The following is a 21,142-nucleotide window of genomic DNA, read 5'->3' on the forward strand; positions in this document are numbered from 1 at the left end:
TTGGAGCTGGTTCCACAGGAGAGGAGCCTGAAAGCTGAAGGCTCTGCCTCCCATTCTACTCTTACAAACCCTAGGAACTACAAGTAAGCCTGCAGTCTGAGAGCGAAGCGCTCTATTGGGGTGATACATTCTGTTTAAATCTGGCTGGTCTCTCCAAAATCGCTTCGTTTTGTGTGTTTATATACTGTACACGTTTCTCATATATTATGTAAAAGCTAGTGAGAAAAAAACCACTTCTTTTGGAACCTAATAACATCTGTGAACTTATTTACACGCCATTTTGTGGATGTTGGCATGGTAACATCACAGGCTGGTAACTAGCTGCAAAACTCTGTTTTGTTTGTGTGTAAATATATCCTCTTTGTCATATAGTATGTAAAAGCAAGCGAGAAATAAACACTTGTAAAACTGAAAACGCTGTTTATGTAATCTGATAACACCTCTGGAGTCATTTATAATACATTTTGCAGAAGTTAGTGTGTATGTTAACTTCCGCTAACTCAAAGCTAACTTTCTATGGAATTGCATTTGTCTATTCATAGATGGAAATGCACAGAGGGTGATCTACAAATATTCCATGATTTCCAGAACTTCCACTCTTAAAACATAAATATTGTTTTTGACTGATTGATAGAGGAGCTTTATTGAACAATGGGATCTTAATAATTAATTAAACAACTGCAAAATGTAAAGAACACAATGCTCATATGGCCGAGGATATTATAGCATTGGCTTTTATTTTTACATTTATTAGTGATTATTTAAAATTAAAATTAATTTTAAGGTGGTTTAGTGGTTAGCCCTGTTGCCTCACAGCAAGAAGGTCCTGGGATTGCTTCTGTAGCTGTGATTAGAGACAAGTGCAAGTTTGGGCTGTTGGATCATCAGTCACAGCTTCACAGTGAAGTTGCACAAAGAAGGCTTTCATACAAAAAACAGATCAGATCTTGCTTGAGTCTCCCATGTACCTTCTCACAAATTTTACCTCTACAGTAGTGTTCAGAATAATCGTAGTGCTATGTGACTAAAAAGAATCCAGGTTTTGAGTATATTTCTTATTGTTACATGGGAAACAAGGTACCAGTAGATTCAGTAGATTCTCACAAATCCAACAAGACCAAGCATTCATGATATGCACACTCTTAAGGCTATGAAATTGGGCTATTAGTAAAAAAAAAAAGTAGAAAAGGGGGTGTTCACAATAATAGTAGCATTTGCTGTTGACGCTACAAACTCAAAACTATTATGTTCAAACTGCTTTTTTAGCAATCCTGTGAATCACTAAACTAGTATTTAGTTGTATAACCACAGTTTTTCATGATTTCTTCACATCAGCGAGGCATTAATTTTGTTGGTTTGGAACTATGATTTTGCTTGGTTACTAGTGTGCTTGGGGTCACTGTCTTGTTGAAACACCCATTTTAAGGGCATGTCCTCTTCAGCATAAGGCAACATGACCTCTTCAAGTATTTTGACATATCTAAATTGATCCATGATACCTCATATGCGATATATAGGCCCAACACCATAGTAGGAGAAACATGCCCATATCATGATGCTTGCACCACCATGCTTCACTGTCTTCACTGTGAACTGTGGCTTGAATTTAGAGTTTTGGGGTCGTCTCACAAACTGTATGCGGCCCTTGGACCCAAAAAGAACAATTTTACGCTCATCAGTCCACAAAATATTCCTCCATTTCTCTTTAGGCCAGTTGATGTGTTCTTTGGCAAATTGTAACCTCTTCTGCACATCTTTTATTTAACAGAGGGACTTTGCGGGGGATTCTTGCAAATAAATTAGCTTCACACAGGCATCTTCTAATTGTCACAGCACTTACAGGTAACTCCAGACTGTCTTTGATCATCCTGGAGCTGATCAATGGGTGAGCCTTTGAAATTCTTTTTATTATTCTATCCATTTTGATGGTTGTTTTCCGTTTTCTTCCACACGTCTCTGTTTTTTTTTTTGTCCATTTTAAAGCACTGGAGATCATTGTAGATGAACAGCCTATAATTTTTTGCACCTGCATATAAGTTTTCCCCTCTCCAATCAACTTTTTAATCAAACTATGCTGTTCTTCTCAACAATGTCTTGACTGTCCCATTTTCCTCAGGCTTTCAAAGAGAAAAGCATGTTCAACAGGTGCTGGCTTCATCCTTAAATAGGGGACACCTGATTCACACCTGTTTGTTCCACAAAATTGACAAACTCACTGACTGAATGCCACACTACTATTATTGTAAACACCCCCTTTTGTACTTTTTTTTACTAATAGCCCAATTTCATAGCCTTAAGAGTGTGCATATCATGAATGCTTGGTCTTGTTGGATTTGTGAGAATCTACTGAATCTACTGGTACCTTGTTTCCCATGTAACAATAAGAAATATACTCAAAACCTGGATTAATCTTTTTAGTCACATAGCACTACTATTATTCTGAACACTACTGTAGATAAAGAAAATCCTTCTCTGTTCCACTCCACCACAAAGCAGTATACTCTAAGTGGTGATGCAGCAGGAAAGTGAAACAGTCTTTCAAGTGGTGGTACAAGTATCAAATTAGGTAAAAATATTCCTTAGACACTGCTCTTTTGGCAAAACCAACAGGCCACTCAAATTTTGTAGATTAAAAAACTGGATGCTGCTTTTATATATTGCACAGAATCCCACCAGGTGAACCAATTTGGATGATCTTGGTGTCCAAAAGTAGATTTTTAACAACAATGAAGTAAGTCCTACACAGGCCCTAAGACCCATCGGGTTGGTGCTTATCAGATAGCGTGAGCAAGAATCAAACCCATATCTACATATTCCTCAGCAGCACACTTGGCATGCTGAGAATAATGCTTCTTGAGTTGAGGAATATCACGTGGGCTTCCAAATATGGATTCTACATTGATAAAAAGGTATTATTTGACACTAACATAATCAATATTGGGCACATCTGTGCACATTTATCACAGAAGAATTTCCATACCAAGCATGGCAGCCATCTTGGAAAATGGCTGTCATTTTGACAATTTGAGCAGCTTGCGGGCATTTTCAAAACTGTTATGTCTGAGGAGTATTTTTGCCAAATTTGGAGCTTGTGCCACGATTTGAAAGTTTCCTGTGAAATATTCTGTCACCCACCACACTGTCAGCAGTCTACATGAATGGGTCCATACTCATTGCATTTCTTAACTGACTAAGTCCAAAACATATTCAATGATTTGGAAATGTTCCTGCATTCATCCCCTGATATGTCTCAAGAAAAATGGTTGTAAAAGTGATGATTTGTGTTAAAAAATAATCTTTTTATTTAGTTTGTCCACTTACTTGTGGTGACTGAATGTGCTGGCACTGTGTTTATAAAGGAATGTCAATAGCATGTGATTGTGATGATGTTGCACTCGTACCTGCAGAGGACCTCGGTGAAGGGCAATATCTCTCCATCACAGTTCCACACGGACACAGTGGGAGTCTTCTTGCAGCACAGACCGCACAAATAAGGAGACGCCTCCTTCTGCTCCTTTGTCACTCCTTGGTCTGTCGCTCTCTCTGCCAGGTGCTGCTGAGATCCATTCCTGCTAACAGTCTCAAAAGTGGACGTGTAATTTGTGTCTTTATCATCAATCCCAGCACCCATCCCTCGGACGTCTCCACGGCGCACCTCCTCATTGCAAAAAGGGAGAGAGAAACGTATGGCCTTCACGCGGTGCACCTCCACAAAAGGGAAGTCAAACTACCAAAGTAAAGAGAGAACAGGTCACACAGTGTGTGGTACTTTAAACTCCTGTGTCCGTGCAAAAGCTGCCAAACCTGGTCCTGCGTGTTCGTGTGTCTGTAAAGGAAGTTAAGGAAGCTCAGCGGGTGAGTGTCCCAAACCAGGATCAGATCCCCGGTTCCATCAGCAAGGTGAGCTGAGGGAGAAAGTCCCAGAGGACTCTTGGGACAAGAGCTGGACATGCACGTGAGAGACACACACCTGAACCTGCCCTGCACGCTTACCCACTCACCTAAAGAGACACACACACACAAATAATTCATGAAATACATTCTCTCAAAAGACGCAACATCTTTACTGATAAAGCACCACACTGTCATACGTTTTACAAATCAGCCAACTTTACCTTCACGGTTCAAATTTCAAATATTCAAACCAAAACCTCAGTGGTAATTTAACCTCTGTGTTGTGTTTGTGTCTCTCCACCTCAGGACACGAACTCATGATCTCCAGCATGGAAGAGAGGTGCTCTGACCAGAAGGCCAAAACCCGTGGCCAGAGCGTCTTACAGCCAGTATTACCACAGTTACTTTGAAAAAGTAATCCAAGTACTGATTACTGATTACTCCTTGAAAAAGTAACTTAGTTACTTTACTGATTACTCAATTTTAAAAGTAAATAACTTATATTACTAGTTACTTTATTTGTTACTGTTGGCAGCTGCTGACGACACCCACTGCCACCTCAACATGACAATGATAACTAACCTATTTTACCTGTTTTGAAAATAACCTGTTTTGCCAATACTCACTTTATAGTCACCCTTTCTTGACTTCAATGAACATAAATACTTGTTTTATATATATATAAAAAAAAAAAAAAGACATCTTTCTTGAGCTCATATTTCACTGTTGACAGCACTGTAACAGTAAAACTTGCCATTTCTAACTTACATTGTTTATAAAGAGGGGTGTGGCACCAAATTCTGGGCCTGAGGTACTAGCCATATTGAAGACCCCCCCCCCCCCACACACACACACAGTTATGTTCTTTTTTATTAACGCAAACACCACATTTCTAATGCGTAGTCAAACCAGGTATAAATCATGTATACCTTAGATCACACCTGGGAGTCAAAACCCTTTTAAAGTTGGGGGAGCTATATTGAGTTGGGGGGTCTGGGGGACCAAATTGCACCATTTTCTAGAAAAATGGTGCAATTTAGCAAGTTAGTTACCCCCTGGCAGATCCCGAGCAGCCGGGAAAGCAGGCTGACTGGGTGACTGTGAGGAGGAAGCGTAGCCCTAAACAGAAGCCCCGTGTACACCGCCAACCTGTTCACATCTCTAACCGTTTTTCCCCACTCTGTGACACACCCGCCAAGGATCAAACTCTGGTTATTGGCGACTCTGTTTTGCGAAATGTGAAGTTAGCGACACCAGCAACCATAGTCAATTGTCGTCCGGGGGCCAGAGCAGGCGACATTGAAGGAAATTTGAAACTGCTGGCTAAGGCTAAGCGTAAATTTGGTAAGATTGTAATTCACGTCGGCAGTAATGACACCCGGTTACGCCAATCGGAGGTCACTAAAATTAACATTAAATCGGTGTGTAACTTTGCAAAAACAATGTCGGACTCTGTAGTTTTCTCTGGGCCCCTCCCCAATCAGACCGGGAGTGACATGTTTAGCCGCATGTTCTCCTTGAATTGCTGGCTGTCTGAGTGGTGTCCAAAAAATGAGGTGGGCTTCATAGATAATTGGCAAAGCTTCTGGGGAAAACCTGGTCTTGTTAGGAGAGACGGCATCCATCCCACTTTGGATGGAGCAGCTCTCATTTCTAGAAATCTGGCCAATTTTCTTAAATCCTCCAAACCGTGACTATCCAGGGTTGGGACCAGGAAGCAGAGTTGTAGTCTTACACGCCTCTCTGCAGCTTCTCTCCCCCTGCCATCCCCTCATTACCCCATCCCCATAGAGACGGTGCCTGCTCCCAGACTACCATAACCAGCAAAAATCTATTTAAGCATAAAAATTCAAAAAGAAAAAATAATATAGCACCTTCAACTGCACCACAGACTAAAACAGTTAAATGTGGTCTATTAAACATTAGGTCTCTCTCTTCTAAGTCCCTGTTGGTAAATGATATAATAATTGATCAACATATTGATTTATTCTGCCTTACAGAAACCTGGTTACAGCAGGATGAATATGTTAGTTTAAATGAGTCAACACCCCCGAGTCACACTAACTGTCAGAATGCTCGTAGCACGGGCCGGGGCGGAGGATTAGCAGCAATCTTCCATTCCAGCTTATTAATTAATCAAAACCCAGACAGAGCTTTAACTCATTTGAAAGCTCGACTCTTAGTCTTGTCCATCCAAATTGGAAGTCCCAAAAACCAGTTTTATTTGTTATTATCTATCGTCCACCTGGTCGTTACTGTGAGTTTCTCTGTGAATTTTCAGACCTTTTGTCTGACTTAGTGCTTAGCTCAGATAAGATAATTATAGTGGGCGATTTTAACATCCACACAGATGCTGAGAATGACAGCCTCAACACTGCATTTAATCTATTATTAGACTCTATTGGCTTTGCTCAAAAAGTAAATGAGTCCACCCACCACTTTAATCATATCTTAGATCTTGTTCTGACTTATGGTATGGAAATAGAAGACTTAACAGTATTCACTGAAAACTCCCTTCTGTCTGATCATTTCTTAATAACATTTACATTTACTCTGATGGACTACCCAGCAGTGGGGAATAAGTTTCATTACACTAGAAGTCTTTCAGAAAGCGCTGTAACTAGGTTTAAGGATATGATTCCTTCTTTATGTTCTCTAATGCCATATACCAACACAGTGCAGAGTAGCTACCTAAACTCTGTAAGTGAGATAGAGTATCTCGTCAATAGTTTTACATCCTCATTGAAGACAACTTTGGATGCTGTAGCTCCTCTAAAAAAAGAGAGCTTTAAATCAGAAGTGCCTGACTCCGTGGTATAACTCACAAACTCGTAGCTTAAAGCAGATAACCCGTAAGTTGGAGAGGAAATGGCGTCTCACTAATTTAGAAGATCTTCACTTAGCCTGGAAAAAGAGTCTGTTGCTCTATAAAAAAAGCCCTCCGTAAAGCTAGACATCTTTCTACTCATCACTAATTGAAGAAAATAAGAACAACCCCAGGTTTCTTTTCAGCACTGTAGCCAGGCTGACAAAGAGTCAGAGCTCTATTGAGCTGAGTATTCCATTAACTTTAACTAGTAATGACTTCATGACTTTCTTTGCTAACAAAATTTTAACTATTAGAGAAAAAATTACTCATAACCATCCCAAAGATGTATCGTTATCTTTGGCTGCTTTCAGTGATGCCGGTATTTGGTTAGACTCTTTCTCTCCGATTGTTCTTTCTGAGTTATTTTCATTAGTTACTTCATCCAAACCATCAACATGTTTATTAGACCCCATTCCTACCAGGCTGCTCAAGGAAGCCCTACCATTATTTAATGCTTCGATCTTAAATATGATCAATCTATCTTTGTTAGTTGGCTATGTACCACAGGCTTTAAGGTGGCAGTAATTAAACCATTACTTAAAAAGCCATCACTTGACCCAGCTATCTTAGCTAATTATAGGCCAATCTCCAACCTTCCTTTTCTCCTCAAAAATTCTTGAAAGGGTAGTTGTAAAACAGCTAACTGATCATCTGCAGAGGAATGGTCTATTGAAGAGTTTCAGTCAGGTTTTAGAATTCATCATAGTACAGAAACAGCATTAGTGAAGGTTACAAATGATCTTCTTATGGCCTCGGACAGTGGACTCATCTCTGTGCTTGTTCTGTTAGACCTCAGTGCTGCTTTTGATACTGTTGACCATAAAATTTTATTACAGAGATTAGAGCATGCCATAGGTATTAAAGGCACTGCGCTGCGGTGGTTTGAATCATATTTGTCTAATAGATTACAATTTGTTCATGTAAATGGGGAATCTTCTTCACAGACTAAAGTTAATTATGGAGTTCCACAAGGTTCTGTGCTAGGACCAATTTTATTCACTTTATACATGCTTCCCTTAGGCAGTATTATTAGACGGTATTGCTTAAATTTTCATTGTTACGCAGATGATACCCAGCTTTATCTATCCGTGAAGCCAGAGGACACACACCAATTAGCTAAACTGCAGGATTGTCTTACAGACATAAAGACATGGATGACCTCTAATTTCCTGCTTTTAAACTCAGATAAAACTGAAGTTATTGTACTTGGCCCCACAAATCTTAGAAACATGGTGTCTAACCAGATCCTTACTCTGGATGGCATTACCCTGACCTCTAGTAATACTGTGAGAAATCTTGGAGTCATTTGTGATCAGGATATGTCATTCAAAGCGCATATTAAACAAATATGTAGGACTGCTTTTTTGCATTTACGCAATATCTCTAAAATCAGAAAGGTCTTGTGTCAGAGTGATGCTGAAAAACTAATTCATGCATTTATTTCCTCTAGGCTGGACTATTGTAATTCATTATTATCAGGTTGTCCTAAACGTTCCCTAAAAAGCCTTCAGTTAATTCAAAATGCTGCAGCTAGAGTACTGACGGGGACTAGAAGGAGAGAGCATATCTCACCCATATTGGCCTCTCTTCATTGGCTTCCTGTTAATTCTAGAATAGAATTTAAAATTCTTCTTCTTACTTATAAGGTTTTGAATAATCAGGTCCCATCTTATCTTAGGGACCTCGTAGTACCATATCACCCCAATAGAGCGCTTCGCTCTCAGACTGCAGGCTTACTTGTAGTTCCTAGGGTTGTAAGAGTAGAATGGGAGGCAGAGCCTTCAGCTTTCAGGCTCCTCTCCTGTGGAACCAGCTCCCAATTCAGATCAGGGAGACAGACACCCTCTCTACTTTTAAGATTAGGCTTAAAACTTTCCTTTTTGCTAAAGCTTATAGTTAGGGCTGGATCAGGTGACCCTGAACCATCCCTTAGTTACGCTGCTATAGACGTAGACTGCTGGGGGGTTCCCATGATGCACTGTTTTTCTCTTTTTGCTCTGTATGCACCACTCTGCATTTAATCATTAGTGATCGATCTCTGCTCCCCTCCACAGCATGTCTTTTTCCTGGTTCTCTCCCTCAGCCCCAACCAGTCCCAGCAGAAGACTGCCCCTCCCTGAGCCTGGTTCTGCTGGAGGTTTCTTCCTGTTAAAAGGGAGTTTTTCCTTCCCACTGTAGCCAAGTGCTTGCTCACAGGGGGTCGTTTTGACCGTTGGGGTTTTACATAATTATTGTATGGCCTTGCCTTACAATATAAAACGCCTTGGGGCAACTGTTTGTTGTGATTTGGCGCTATATAAAAAAATTGATTGATTGATTGATTTTTTTTTCTTGTGTAAAAACACAGCTTAGATGTGGTTTGATCAAAACAAATTGTCATTAAAACAGGGATGAAGTGGAGGTTTAAGAGTCACTAGGTGTTCACAGGAAACAGTTATTTATTTATTCATGTTCATTGTTAGTTGGTTTAATCTTTTCTGTTTTATCAGATTCTTTCTGTCTGTTTCTCTAAAACTGTATTGTGGCATTATTAGTTATTATTACTATTATTGTTGTTGTTGCTATTATTATTGATATATAAATAAAAATAAATGAATAAAATATTACAATTTGTAATACATTTGACTCTTTTATGACAACAAACGCTGAGCCATGAATTACTATACAGAATACAAATGTGCTGACAGCTGCAACAGCTTAATGCTAACTTCAACATTGAAAAAGCCATAGACATGCTAACGCATTAGCATCGGTCCTGTTTTTAAGTTATAAAATACATCTATCAACTGTTTCAGAAGACCATAACAGGTCAGGTTAACATAAAACGGTAAATATTACTCACAGACATGTGCTCTTTGGGGTTTTAGTGGGGAAAAATTAAGATTAAGCGAAATAAAACACTGAATCAACACAGCACCAGATCAAAGCACTGCTTTGATCTGCGAATCACTGCTTCAATTGGTTCACGGTTCAAAGCAAAGCCATGATGCAGAAACGGTTGATTTATATGGAAGAAACAAAACATTTGCGGTAAAACAAAGATATTATATTTAACAACTAAGTGATGACTAAATTAGTTGACAACTATTTTAATAATCGATTAAATTGATTAGTTGTTTCAGCTCTACTAAACCCCTCCTCTTTCTGTCAGATCCCGTTTGGGATATGTGTGTGTGGGGCAGAGTGCTGCCTGTGCACATGGACTAAACCATTGTACAGCTGTGCAGGGTGGGAAGGGCCCTCAGAGATCTTTCAATATTATTGTTAGAGCAGAATTATGTTTTGCAACATTTATACATTCATTCTAATTATATTATTTTACAACATGAATTGTATGGACATTAATAACATGCAACACAAAAATATATTTAATGCCAGTTTTTTGTGGCTCCCCCATGCTCTGCCCCCCCGTCCGACGCCCCTGTTTAGAAATGTAACTATTAAATTCTTTATAACATTTTTCTAACATGTAAATTGTATCTCAACATTTTAGTATTGAAATTATTATTATTATTATTATTATAAATAGTATTAGTAGTTGTAGTAAAAAAAAAAGGCTTCAAAACTGGACCTTTTATCTAGGGTTGTTGTAGGGGGCCGTGTCCCTGCCCCCTTTCAGGCCGGATTCGCCCCTGCTTTGGTGTCTGAGCATGAAAAATGGATAACGTTTATTTATGAAAAAAACATGACAAGATTTACAGGTAAGAAAGTTTCATCACCGTTTTTGGGGAAAAGCATAAAAACGTCTTTGTAAAGCTCAGTGCATGCATGCTGTCATCTGTCGACTGTTTTTTCAACTGACAGTTGTTGCAGAACCCCGTGGATTAAAAGCTCGCAGCTCACTGGAAATGGGTGACGTGTGCAGCTCAGTCGAACCCTGACCCAGGGCTGGTGCTAGCCATTTGAGTGCCCTAAGCACAAATGCTTTGTGGTGACCTCCCCCTCCCCGAAATGAACAATACTTCAGAATGTGTCAGTGCAGTTCTCTTTATCTCCAAAATAACTTCTCTTTACGCAATATTAAATTGAGTTATTATTTTAATAATAATTTATTAATGTTTTGAAAACAGCAGCAAATAAATAATTTTGCATTAACAATGGCACCAAACATGACAATAAATAAATAAATACCACCACCATTATTTAAAAAAAAACTGATTCGTGTAACCACAGTAGGCTGAACATTGCACTGATCTTTGTAAACACAGAACAAAGTGTTCAAGTATTTAGCCTTGTAAACATACATGTAAGTGATAATGTGCAAATTTCTTCAGTAAGTAATATACAACCTCAATTCCAATGAAGTTGGGATGTTGTGTAAAATGTAAATAAAAACAGAATACAATGATTTGCAAATCCTCTTCAACCTATATTCAATTTAATACACCACAAAGACAAGATATTTAATGTTTAAACTGATAAACTTTATTGTTTTTGTGCAAATATTTGCTCATTTTGAAATGGATGCCTGCAACACATTTCAAAAAAGCTGGGACAGTGATATGTTTGCCACTGTGTTACATCACCTTTCCTTATAACAACACTCAATAAGCGTTTGGGAACTGAGGACAGTAATTGTTGAAGCTTTGTAGGTGGAATTCTTTCCCATTCTTGCTTGATGTACGATTTCAGTTGTTCAACAGTCCGGGGTCTCTGTTGTTGTATTTTGCACTTCATAATGTGCCACACATTTTCAATGGGCGACAGGTCTGGACTGCAGGCAGACCAGTCTAGCACTCTTTTACTACGAAGCCACTCTGTTGTAACATGTGCAGAGTGAGCTTGGCATTGTCTTGCTGAAATAAGACAACGAAAAAGACGTTGCTTGGATGGCAGCATGTGTTGCTCCAAAACCTGGATGTACCTTTCAGCATTGATGGTGCCATCACAGATGTGTAAGTTGTCTATGTCATGGGCACTAACACACCCCCATAACATCACAGATGCTGGCTTTTGAACTTTGCACTGGTAACAATCTTGATGGTATTTAGCACAACTGACTTCTGTGTCATCTGCTTCCTTAACACTACTCTCTTCTGCTAGGATCTGCTCCTTGCGTTCACACTGCTCAGTACTATGCTGCTGTAGCCTCTGGATCTCCAGTTTTGATAGCAGCTTCTTTCTATTGATGATAGAACACTGAGCTACCAGGTGCTTCTTGGTCAGTGTGGAGTTTGGTCTTCTGTTTATGTGTTGCATGTAACCTCTCTCATTGGGTCTGCTGTCATAGTTGCATTCCATCAGTTCTGTGTTGTCAGTCCTTGTCCATATACATCTTGTTCCAGTAGCCCATTTCCCATTAGTGTGTGCTGGTTCCTCAACAACTGATGCAGACCTTGTTGACCCGGGCGATGTCTGAGCCAGTATGGCTTCATTTATTTGTCACTTGCTTGTGATTTTGAGGTAGGCTGGGGGAGTAGCATGGGTGGTCTAGCCTGAGGACTCTTACTGGAAATGTGTCGTGACCGGGGTTTGAACCCATGATCTGTCGTTCCAAAGGCAGCAATTCTATCACTACACTATCCAATGAGAGAACAATGCATTTCATTTGGAGTGTCATCAGGTTTGCTCAGGCCACACCTGAGCAAACCTGATGACACTACACACAAAACCTGATGACACTACACACAAAACCTGATGATACTACATGTGAAACGCATTGTTCTCTCATATTAAATATAAGTAAAGTCAATTTCAGTGTGCAATGGTTTATTCATTTTATTGTTGGGATTAATAAATGAAATAGTTTTAGTTGAGTTGAATATTTACTGTCCAAACTAAAGGTCAAACAATGTCATTGTTCATTGGATTCTATGGCATATATGTTACCCTGTGACTATACCTTTTTGGAATCTTTATGATCTTTCTGTGGTATATTTTTCAATATGATTGGAGCAGTTTTAAATTCTGACCCCTGTATAAACCTTCATTGACCCCTACCTGGCCACCTATTGAAAATTCAAGTGGATTGTCTGCTTTTTCAAAAGGGTAATATCTAAGGAGTATTTGAGCCAAATTTGGTACTTATATCACCATTTGAAAGATTTCTCTGAAAATATTCTGTTATCTGCTCTACTATATTAAAAATTTGGGGACTCCACTCAAAAGCTGGATCCGTGCCAAAAAAAACAACCAATTTAAATGAACTCTAACAATTCTGCCAAGAAGAGTGATCAAATATCCAGCCAGAATTATGACAGAAACTTGTTGATGGCTATGAAAAACATCTGTTCATGCTGAAGCTTTCTAAGGGACACTTAATCAAATCATACAAGTAGAGGAGGTGTATGAAAATTCAGTAAGGTATGTCTTCTATAATACATTCCAATTCTAAGGTAGAACTCTACCTGTGTATACTAAGGTATATCGAAATATCTAAAAATAAAGAAGAGTAGAATAGAAGAGTAGAATAGAGCCACTTAGGTGCCTGGTCTTAAGACCCAGGGATGGTAGGTTGAAAAGCTTTTTTATCCCATGGGTACTCTATGTATATATTTGAGCTTGTATGTATTATTTTGACCCTGTGTGGATTATAGAAGATCCAATACACAATTCTGCACCAATTCTTGTTTTCTTAAAGTCATTAATGATGTATAATGGCCAAAGAAGAGTTCAAAGACATCACTAAAAGCCCAAAATCTCCACACCATTCATGCCCATGATGAGTGTATGTAAATTTCTGACAACATCTGTACTTCAGTACTGGCATGAGAACCACTGTTTTTTTTCCCCCTATGAATTTAAGAAGACTACTTTTTCTAACTTTTTTAAAAGCAAGTTATGTACTTGCAGGCTTTTCAGTAATATTTAGTATTAAATACTCCAGTAATCATATTAAAATTGTATTAGTGAATAAAGTGAAACACAAAAAAATTATTCCCTTATTTTGGGAACTCCCTATGAAATTATGTTACCCCAAGCATATGCCTGTTCCACTTATATGATGGGCCGGCTCTGTCTGAAATTTATCAGGAAATCAGGTTGTATTTAACCATGTTTTCACAATAATTTTGTTATTGAGTGATCATCAGTAGCTGTCTTTGTGTTGTCACTAAGGTAAAAATCAAATTGGGTTCAAATTGGGTTCCAAGGATGTAATAAAATTATCTGCATTTATTTATTTATCTATTTTTTAGCAGGATTACGTCGAAACTACCATGAGGATTTTGACGAAATTTTCACAACAGATACATATTAGGCTATGGAAGACTCCATTAAATTTTTGAGGTGATCCGGATCTGGATTCTGGATCAAGTTTCACTTTATATAGGCTTTGAAGGATTACTTTTAGCAGGATTACGTCAAAACTACTGCACGGATTTTGACGAAACTTTCAACACAGATACATATTAGACCACGGAAGACTCTACTGAACTTTGGAGATGATCCAAAACTGGATCCGGATTCTGGATCAAGATTTCCCTTTATTGTCAAGGTCGGCACTAGGTCACTTCTGCAAAGTGACCAATCGGAAGGCAAGAATTCATATTTATGTGACTGGCTGCTCGATGAACACACGCTCAGGCTGTATGCTGTTTTATTGAAATCAGACTTTTTTTCATTGTCTCTAACTTGCTTCTAACGGCCAGCTGACAGCTGTCATTGCCTGGAACAATGAGATTTATACACCAAGATGACCTAAAATGAACCATTGTACATTAAATTGACTTTATTGACGAGTCTGACCCGTTTGAAAAGTGACCAAATTATATGTATTTGTATTGAGTTCTGCGATGTTTTCACCGGGAAACTCCGCCCCTCAAGGTTAATCTGCCTGGATACCAACCTTGAAAATATAGGCTTTGAAGGATTACTTCAAAACTACTTCTCAGATTCTTGCCAAATTTACACCACAAATACATATTAGAACATGGACGACTCCACTGAATTTTGGAGGTGATACCAATTTGGATTGACAGATGTCAGAAATCTCTGATTGCTCTTGTTTTATGTATATTTTTGGGGGGGGGGCATTTCTTAGTTAACAACTGATTAGTTTGTGTAATAAATGAAAAATTATCATATTTCATTTTTGTTGGAGTAGTTATGTTTAGATGTTTCAAAATGAGATTTTCTGCTGATACACAAATGAATGGGGGGAAAACACGCCACATTTTTGTAAATTTTTTGGAGAGTTTAAAATGTTTGTAAAACAACACATCTAAATCCTTTTTCTTTTCTTTTTTTTAATGGTGCATGTGCTGTATCAAAGGTAACCCAGCGGGTCTGAAACACTGGAATCCAGGGCAGTGTACGGTGCATGTGCGCTGAAGGTGTGTCAGTTTAATGCCTTTGTGTTATTACCATCTGAGTCACTGCTGAACACGTTGAAATGGGAGCCGTACAGGGAGCCAGTGTCTGGAGAGGGCTGGAAAAGTCTTTCTGTGCTCCTGGAGCACACACTGCACCTAAACACAACACGCAAACACGCATCACAAAGGGATTTCACTCAAGTGAAAGCATGTTAACAACAAGCACCTCAACCTTGACAGGTGCATCATAAACCATTTACAAACAGCCACATACAGGCTGCTATGACAACAGATACGTGTCCCACTGAACATTTTATCCAATGCCTGGTGACACCCGGCTCTGTCTTCCTTTAACAGGAGACCGAGGTTTATCTTTCACAGAGATCAGGTTGCTCTTGCTGTGGTTCTCTTTCCTAAGGTTCACCGCTGCAGGTGGGAGCAGTTACACTGTCACAACTGTTCACTGACACCTGAATAATAACCAAGGCACACAAATGAACACTTTTTTCATTAGCATTTAAGTCAACCTCTTGTAAATCCATCCTCATCAGACAGCCTGAGAAATGGTTATTACACACTCCCTGTTTGCAGTGTTGATCAGCCTCACCTCAAAAATAATTCACTTCATCTCAAAGGGCCCTATCATCCATCCGGTGTAAAGAAACACGCAGCGTATCCAAGTGTCCTTGCTGGGTTCCAACTGATGCAGTTGTCTTTTTTTCATACCCATTTTCGCACCCATGTTGTTTAAACAGCACGTGCGCCCGCACTCATCAGTATGCCCATGGGCTTGTTTGTTTTTGAACAAGGTGTGGTCAGGTGCATTGCTGCCAAGACTATCATGAGGCAGCAGAAAATGACGATACCATAAACCATCAAAAATTGCAGGTTTTGCTGCAATTTATATGGCACAATATTCAGACATGTCTTATTTAGGTTAAGTTCATGATGCACGTACACTCCACTTGCATAGTCACACTCATCGTCATGATTAATCAAATTAAAATGAATTGGAAAGAAAAAGAAAAGAAAATTTGAATCAAATAAAATCCAATGAAAAATACAAAACTTTAACAGCTCTGGTTGCAAGTGTGTTTTTGCACTCTCCAGATTCACAGGAGGGGAGCAGAAAGACGGGGCTGGCCATGACAGAGTCCATGAGTGAGGGGCGGTCCGGTCCTAATGGGATATAGAGGAGACTGGGTACACAGGAAATTTTGCTGAGTAAAATTTACTCTGCTGGGGTAGCATTTGATCCCAGTCTAAATAGAGTAAATTACACTCTATCATAGCGTGAATCAGCGCAACAGATGTTGCAGACTGAATGGTCCGCCCCCTAAACATTGCTCCGCTCTGCCTACACTTTGCATGTGTCATGCTTGGGCCCAGCCACCCGTGTGACACAGAGTCTCTCTACCCAAAGCGATCAAATGGATTAATAGGATTATTAACCATCAGATGACAAGGTAAAACCTCTTGGATCATTCTAAAGTCAGTTTTAAGCAGACTTGAGGCCGTTTTAAGCAGAAATGAGTCTTTAAACGGTGACGCATTGAAATGTCCAACGCACAGTGAACGCATCAACTAACAGCTTGTGCAGCCGCTGCGCTGATTGCTTCCTCCATCTGTTATTATGAAATAATGCTGAATTCATGCGGCCAGGATTGTTGTACAAAAGCTTCAGATACCTGTCGCTGAGATAGATGATGACTGGAGTGCAGTTTGAAGCAGAAATGAGATGATTATCAGTGAACTGTGGCTGATGACGTAAGCGCAGTGAAGGCAGGGCTGATGGAGAAGCGATCGGTCTGCGACATCATCTGTTCAATGCAAGTGGTTTTACTCCAATAAGAGTTGATTTTAGACTGTTTTGAGGTGATTTAGCTCTGTGATAGAGTATAATTCACTCCATTTGGACTGGGATCAAATGCTATCCCAGCAGAGTAAAATTTACTCAGAAAAATTTCCCGTGTAGTTGTAGGAACAAGGCAGTTCTTCACCACAGGGAGCTTTGGTGGATGTTGCTGTCATAGATAATTTTTTAGTCGTAATTCATTTCCTTGCCAGAAAACCTCTCTCTTATGGCATCTAGTGGATCCAGCAATGACCAAAGTTCCAGCACGACAGATGATACTCTGTTTGATGCACTTCATGTTATGTCAAAAACATACCCATGACTACATCAGAGACTAAATACAACTGCTTTTCACCCTGTGCCTAACTTTGTGTTCAGATTAACGTATCGTGCATATAACGAAGTGGAGTTGGACAGATTGACAATGTACTTGCATTATCTACTTGTTACTATGCTGTATAGACCATCAAGATACGACCCTTGAGCTTTGATCTGCTGATGTTTAATGAAACGTTCACATGCAATTGCTCTGAAATGAAAGCTGTCCGTCTGCACTACCAGCTCATATTGTTTGCTGTCATCTCTAATACAGTGTAACAGCTAAAACTGCAAAAACATTAAGGGACCAAATATATATGGACCTGAGTCAATATGTAGTTTCTACAAACCCAATTCCAATGAAGGTGTGACGTTGTGTAAAATGTAAATAAAAACAGAATACAATGATATGCAAATCCTCTTCAACCTATATTCAATTGAGTACGCCACAAAGACAAGATATTTAATGTTCAAACTGATAAACTTTATTGTTTTTGTGTAAATATTTGCTCATTTTGAAATGGATGCCTGCAACACGTTTTTAAAAAGTAGGCACGGATCACCAAAAGACTAGGAAAGTTGATGAATTCTCAAAGAACACCTAACTGGAAACAGGTGAGTGTCAAGATTGGGTATAAAAGGAGCATCCCCAAAAGGCTCAGCCGTTCACAAGCAAATATGGAGTGAGGATCACCACTTTGTGAACAACTGCGTGAAAAAATAATCCAACAGTTTAAGAACAATGTTTCTCAACGTTTAATTGCAAGGCTGGTGATCACCTTTGTATTTCCTGTTTTCTTGTTGTGTAATGCTGGCAAACAATACTGTATTTCTTGTCTTTCTGGTGCCTGATTCTGTTTTTTCTCTCTGTTTAAGGTGCAGCTCCATCCAGAGATGGGTGTGGCATTTGTGCTGAAAACCCTCCTGTCCTGTGCCCCAACAGCATTTCTTGTATATTTGTTTTGTAAATTGTTCTGTAATTTGTGTGTGTAGCATGGCCCAAGCAGAGGGTCACCCCTTTGAGTCTGGTCTGCTTGAGGTTTCTTCCTCAGAGGGAGTTTTCCCTTACCACTGCTGCTCTGGGGGTTAGTAAGGTTAGACCTTACTTGTGTGAAGCACCTTGAGGCAACTCTGTTGTGATTTGGTGCTATTTAAATAAAAATAAATTGAAATTCAAGGAATTTAGGGATTCCATCATCTACAGTCCATAATATAATCAGAAGATTCAGAGAATCTGGAGAACTTTCTACACATAAGCGACAAGGTCGAAAACCAACATTGAATGCCCGTGGCCTTCGATCCCTCAGAGGGCACTGCATTAAAAACCGACATCATTGTGTAAAGGATCTTACTGCGTGGGCTCAGGAACACTTCAGAAAACCACTATCACTTAACACAGTTCGTCGCTACATCTACAAGAAGAAAGTACTGTTAAGAAAGCAGATGACACAGAAGTCAGTTGTGCTAAATACCATCCAGATTGTTACCAGCGCAAAGTTCAAAAGCCAGCATCTGTGATAGTATGGGGGTGTGTTAGTGCCCATGGCATGGGCAACTTACACATCTGTCATGGCACCAACAATGCATCCAGGTCCATCTTTTTCAGGGACGTCCCTGCTTATTTCAGCAAGACAATGCCAAGCCACATTCTGCACGTGTTACCACAGCGTGGCTTCGTAGTAAAAGAGTGTGGGTACTAGGCTGGCCTGCCTGCAGTCCAGACCTGTCGCCCATTGAAAATGCGTGGCACATTATGAAGCGCAAAATACGAAAACGGAGACCCCCAGACTGTTGAACAACTAAAGTCGTACATCAAGCAAGAATGGGAAAGAATTCCACCTACGAAGCTTCAACAATTAGTGTCCTCAGTTTCCAAATGCTTATTGAGTGTTGTTAGGAGGAAAGGTAATGTAACACAGTGGCAAACATACCACTGTCCCAGCTTTTTTGAAACGTGTTGCAGGCATCCATTTCAAAATAAGCAAATATTTGCATAAAAACAATAAAGTTTATTAGTTTGAACATTAAATATCTTGTCTTTGTGCTGTATTCAATTGAATATAGGTTGAAGAGGATTTGAAAATCATTGTATTCTGTTTTTATTTACATTTTTCACAACATCCCAACTTCATTGGAATTGGGGTTGCATGATGACATTAAGATTGGGATTGGCAATCCAGCTTGAGTCACATTTGAGTGGATTTTGGCTAAAACTGGATAGTTTTGTTTGTTTGATTGTTTGTTTTTTTTAATCTGAGCGGCACTATTCAGATTTGAGATGCATTCTTTTCTATCTGAGCCAAAGTCACTGAGGTCTGAGTGAAAATGTGGCTTGAATCCATCTAGCTCTGGGATCATAACATCATACTTCAAATTCAACCTGCCAGCAAGGATCATGGTGCAGTTTTACAGTGCCATCATTGAGTCCATCCTCACCACCTCCATCACCGTATGGTACGCTGGAGTCACCATCAGGGACATACAGAGACTACAGCGCATTGTACACTCTGCTGAGAAGGTGATTGGCTGCAATCTTCCATCTCTTCAGGACCTGTACATCTCCAGGACACTTGGGCGTTCAGGTCGGATCAGAGCCAATCCTTCTCACCCTAGATATAGCCTTTTTGACCTCCTCCCCTCAGGCAGAAGGCTATGGTCCCTTCGGACCAAACCTCCCGCCATAAGAACAGTTTTTTCCCCTCTGCTGTTAGCCTCCTCAACAAGAACCTTTAGAACTCTACATTGTTGCTATCACCACTAACGACCCTGTGTTATGTACTCTGTTTGAACGGATCACATATGGGTGTGTGTGTATATTATATATATATATATATATATATATAGCAGTGTTCAGAATAACAGTAGTGCTACGTGACTAAAAAGATTAATCCAGGTTTTGAGTATATTTCTTATTGTTACATGGGAAACAAGGTACCAGTAGATTCAGTAGATTCTCACGAATCCAACAAGACCAAGCATTCATGATATGCACACTCTTAAGGCTATGAAATTGGGCTATTAGTAAAAAAAAGTAGAAAAGGGAGTGTTCACAATAATAGTAGCATCTGCTGTTGACGCTACAAACTCAAAACTATTATGTTCAAACTGCTTTTTTAGCAATCCTGTGAATCACTAATCTAGTATTTAGTTGTATAACCACAGTTTTTCATGATTTCTTCACATCTGCGAGGCCTTAATTTTGTTGGTTTGGAACCAAGATTTTGCTTGTTTACGAGTGTGCTTGGGGTCATTGTCTTGTTGAAACACCCATTTCAAGGGGTATGTGCTCTTCAGCATAAGGCAACATGACCTCTTCAAGTATTTTGACATTTCCAAACTGATCCACGATACCTGGTATGCAATATATAGGCCCAACACCATAGTAGGAGAAACATGCCCATATCATGATGCTTGCACCACCATGCTTTGCTGTCTTCATTGTGAACTGTGGCTTGAATTCAGAGTTTGGGGGTCGTCTCACAAACTGTCTGCGGCCCTTGGACCCAAAAACAACAATTTTACTCTCATCAGTCCACAAAATATTCCTCCGTTTCTCTTTAGGCCAGTTGATGTGTTCTTTGGCAAATTGTAACCTCTTCTGCATGTCTTTTATTTAACAGAGGGACTTTGCGGGGGATTCTTGCAAATAAATTAGCTTCACACAGGCATCTTCTAACTGTCACAGCACTTACAGGTAACTCCAGACTGTCTTTGATCATCCTGGAGCTGATCAATGGGTGAGCCTTTGCCATTCTGGTTATTCTTCTATCCATTTTGATGATTGTTTTCCATTTTCTTCCACGCATCTCTGGTTTCTTTGTCCATTTTAAAGCATTGGAGATCATTGTACACTCAACAAAAATATAAACGCAACACTTTTGGTTTTGCTCCCATTTTGTATGAGATGAACTCAAAGATCTAAAACGTTTTCCACATACACAATATCACCATTTC

General features: G+C 39.5%; 1 protein-coding gene across 1 annotated transcript in view; it reads right to left on the reverse strand.

Annotated features, from left to right (window-relative positions):
* Window positions 1-21,142, reverse strand: part of zgc:158263 (ceramide kinase family protein) — a 46,677-nt gene that overhangs the window by 1,667 nt on the left and 23,868 nt on the right. Inside the window, exons 10-12 of the mRNA XM_034172352.1 lie at window positions 15,068-15,171; window positions 3,805-4,001; window positions 3,402-3,727 (exon numbers count right to left, since the gene is read on the reverse strand). Of these exons, the coding sequence (XP_034028243.1) occupies window positions 3,402-3,727; window positions 3,805-4,001; window positions 15,068-15,171 (627 nt within the window). The remainder of the gene's footprint in view (window positions 1-3,401; window positions 3,728-3,804; window positions 4,002-15,067; window positions 15,172-21,142) is intronic.

The sequence above is a fragment of the Thalassophryne amazonica genome, chromosome 6 (genome assembly GCF_902500255.1).
Source record: "Thalassophryne amazonica chromosome 6, fThaAma1.1, whole genome shotgun sequence".
In the NCBI taxonomy this organism is placed as follows: Eukaryota; Metazoa; Chordata; class Actinopteri; order Batrachoidiformes; family Batrachoididae; genus Thalassophryne; species Thalassophryne amazonica.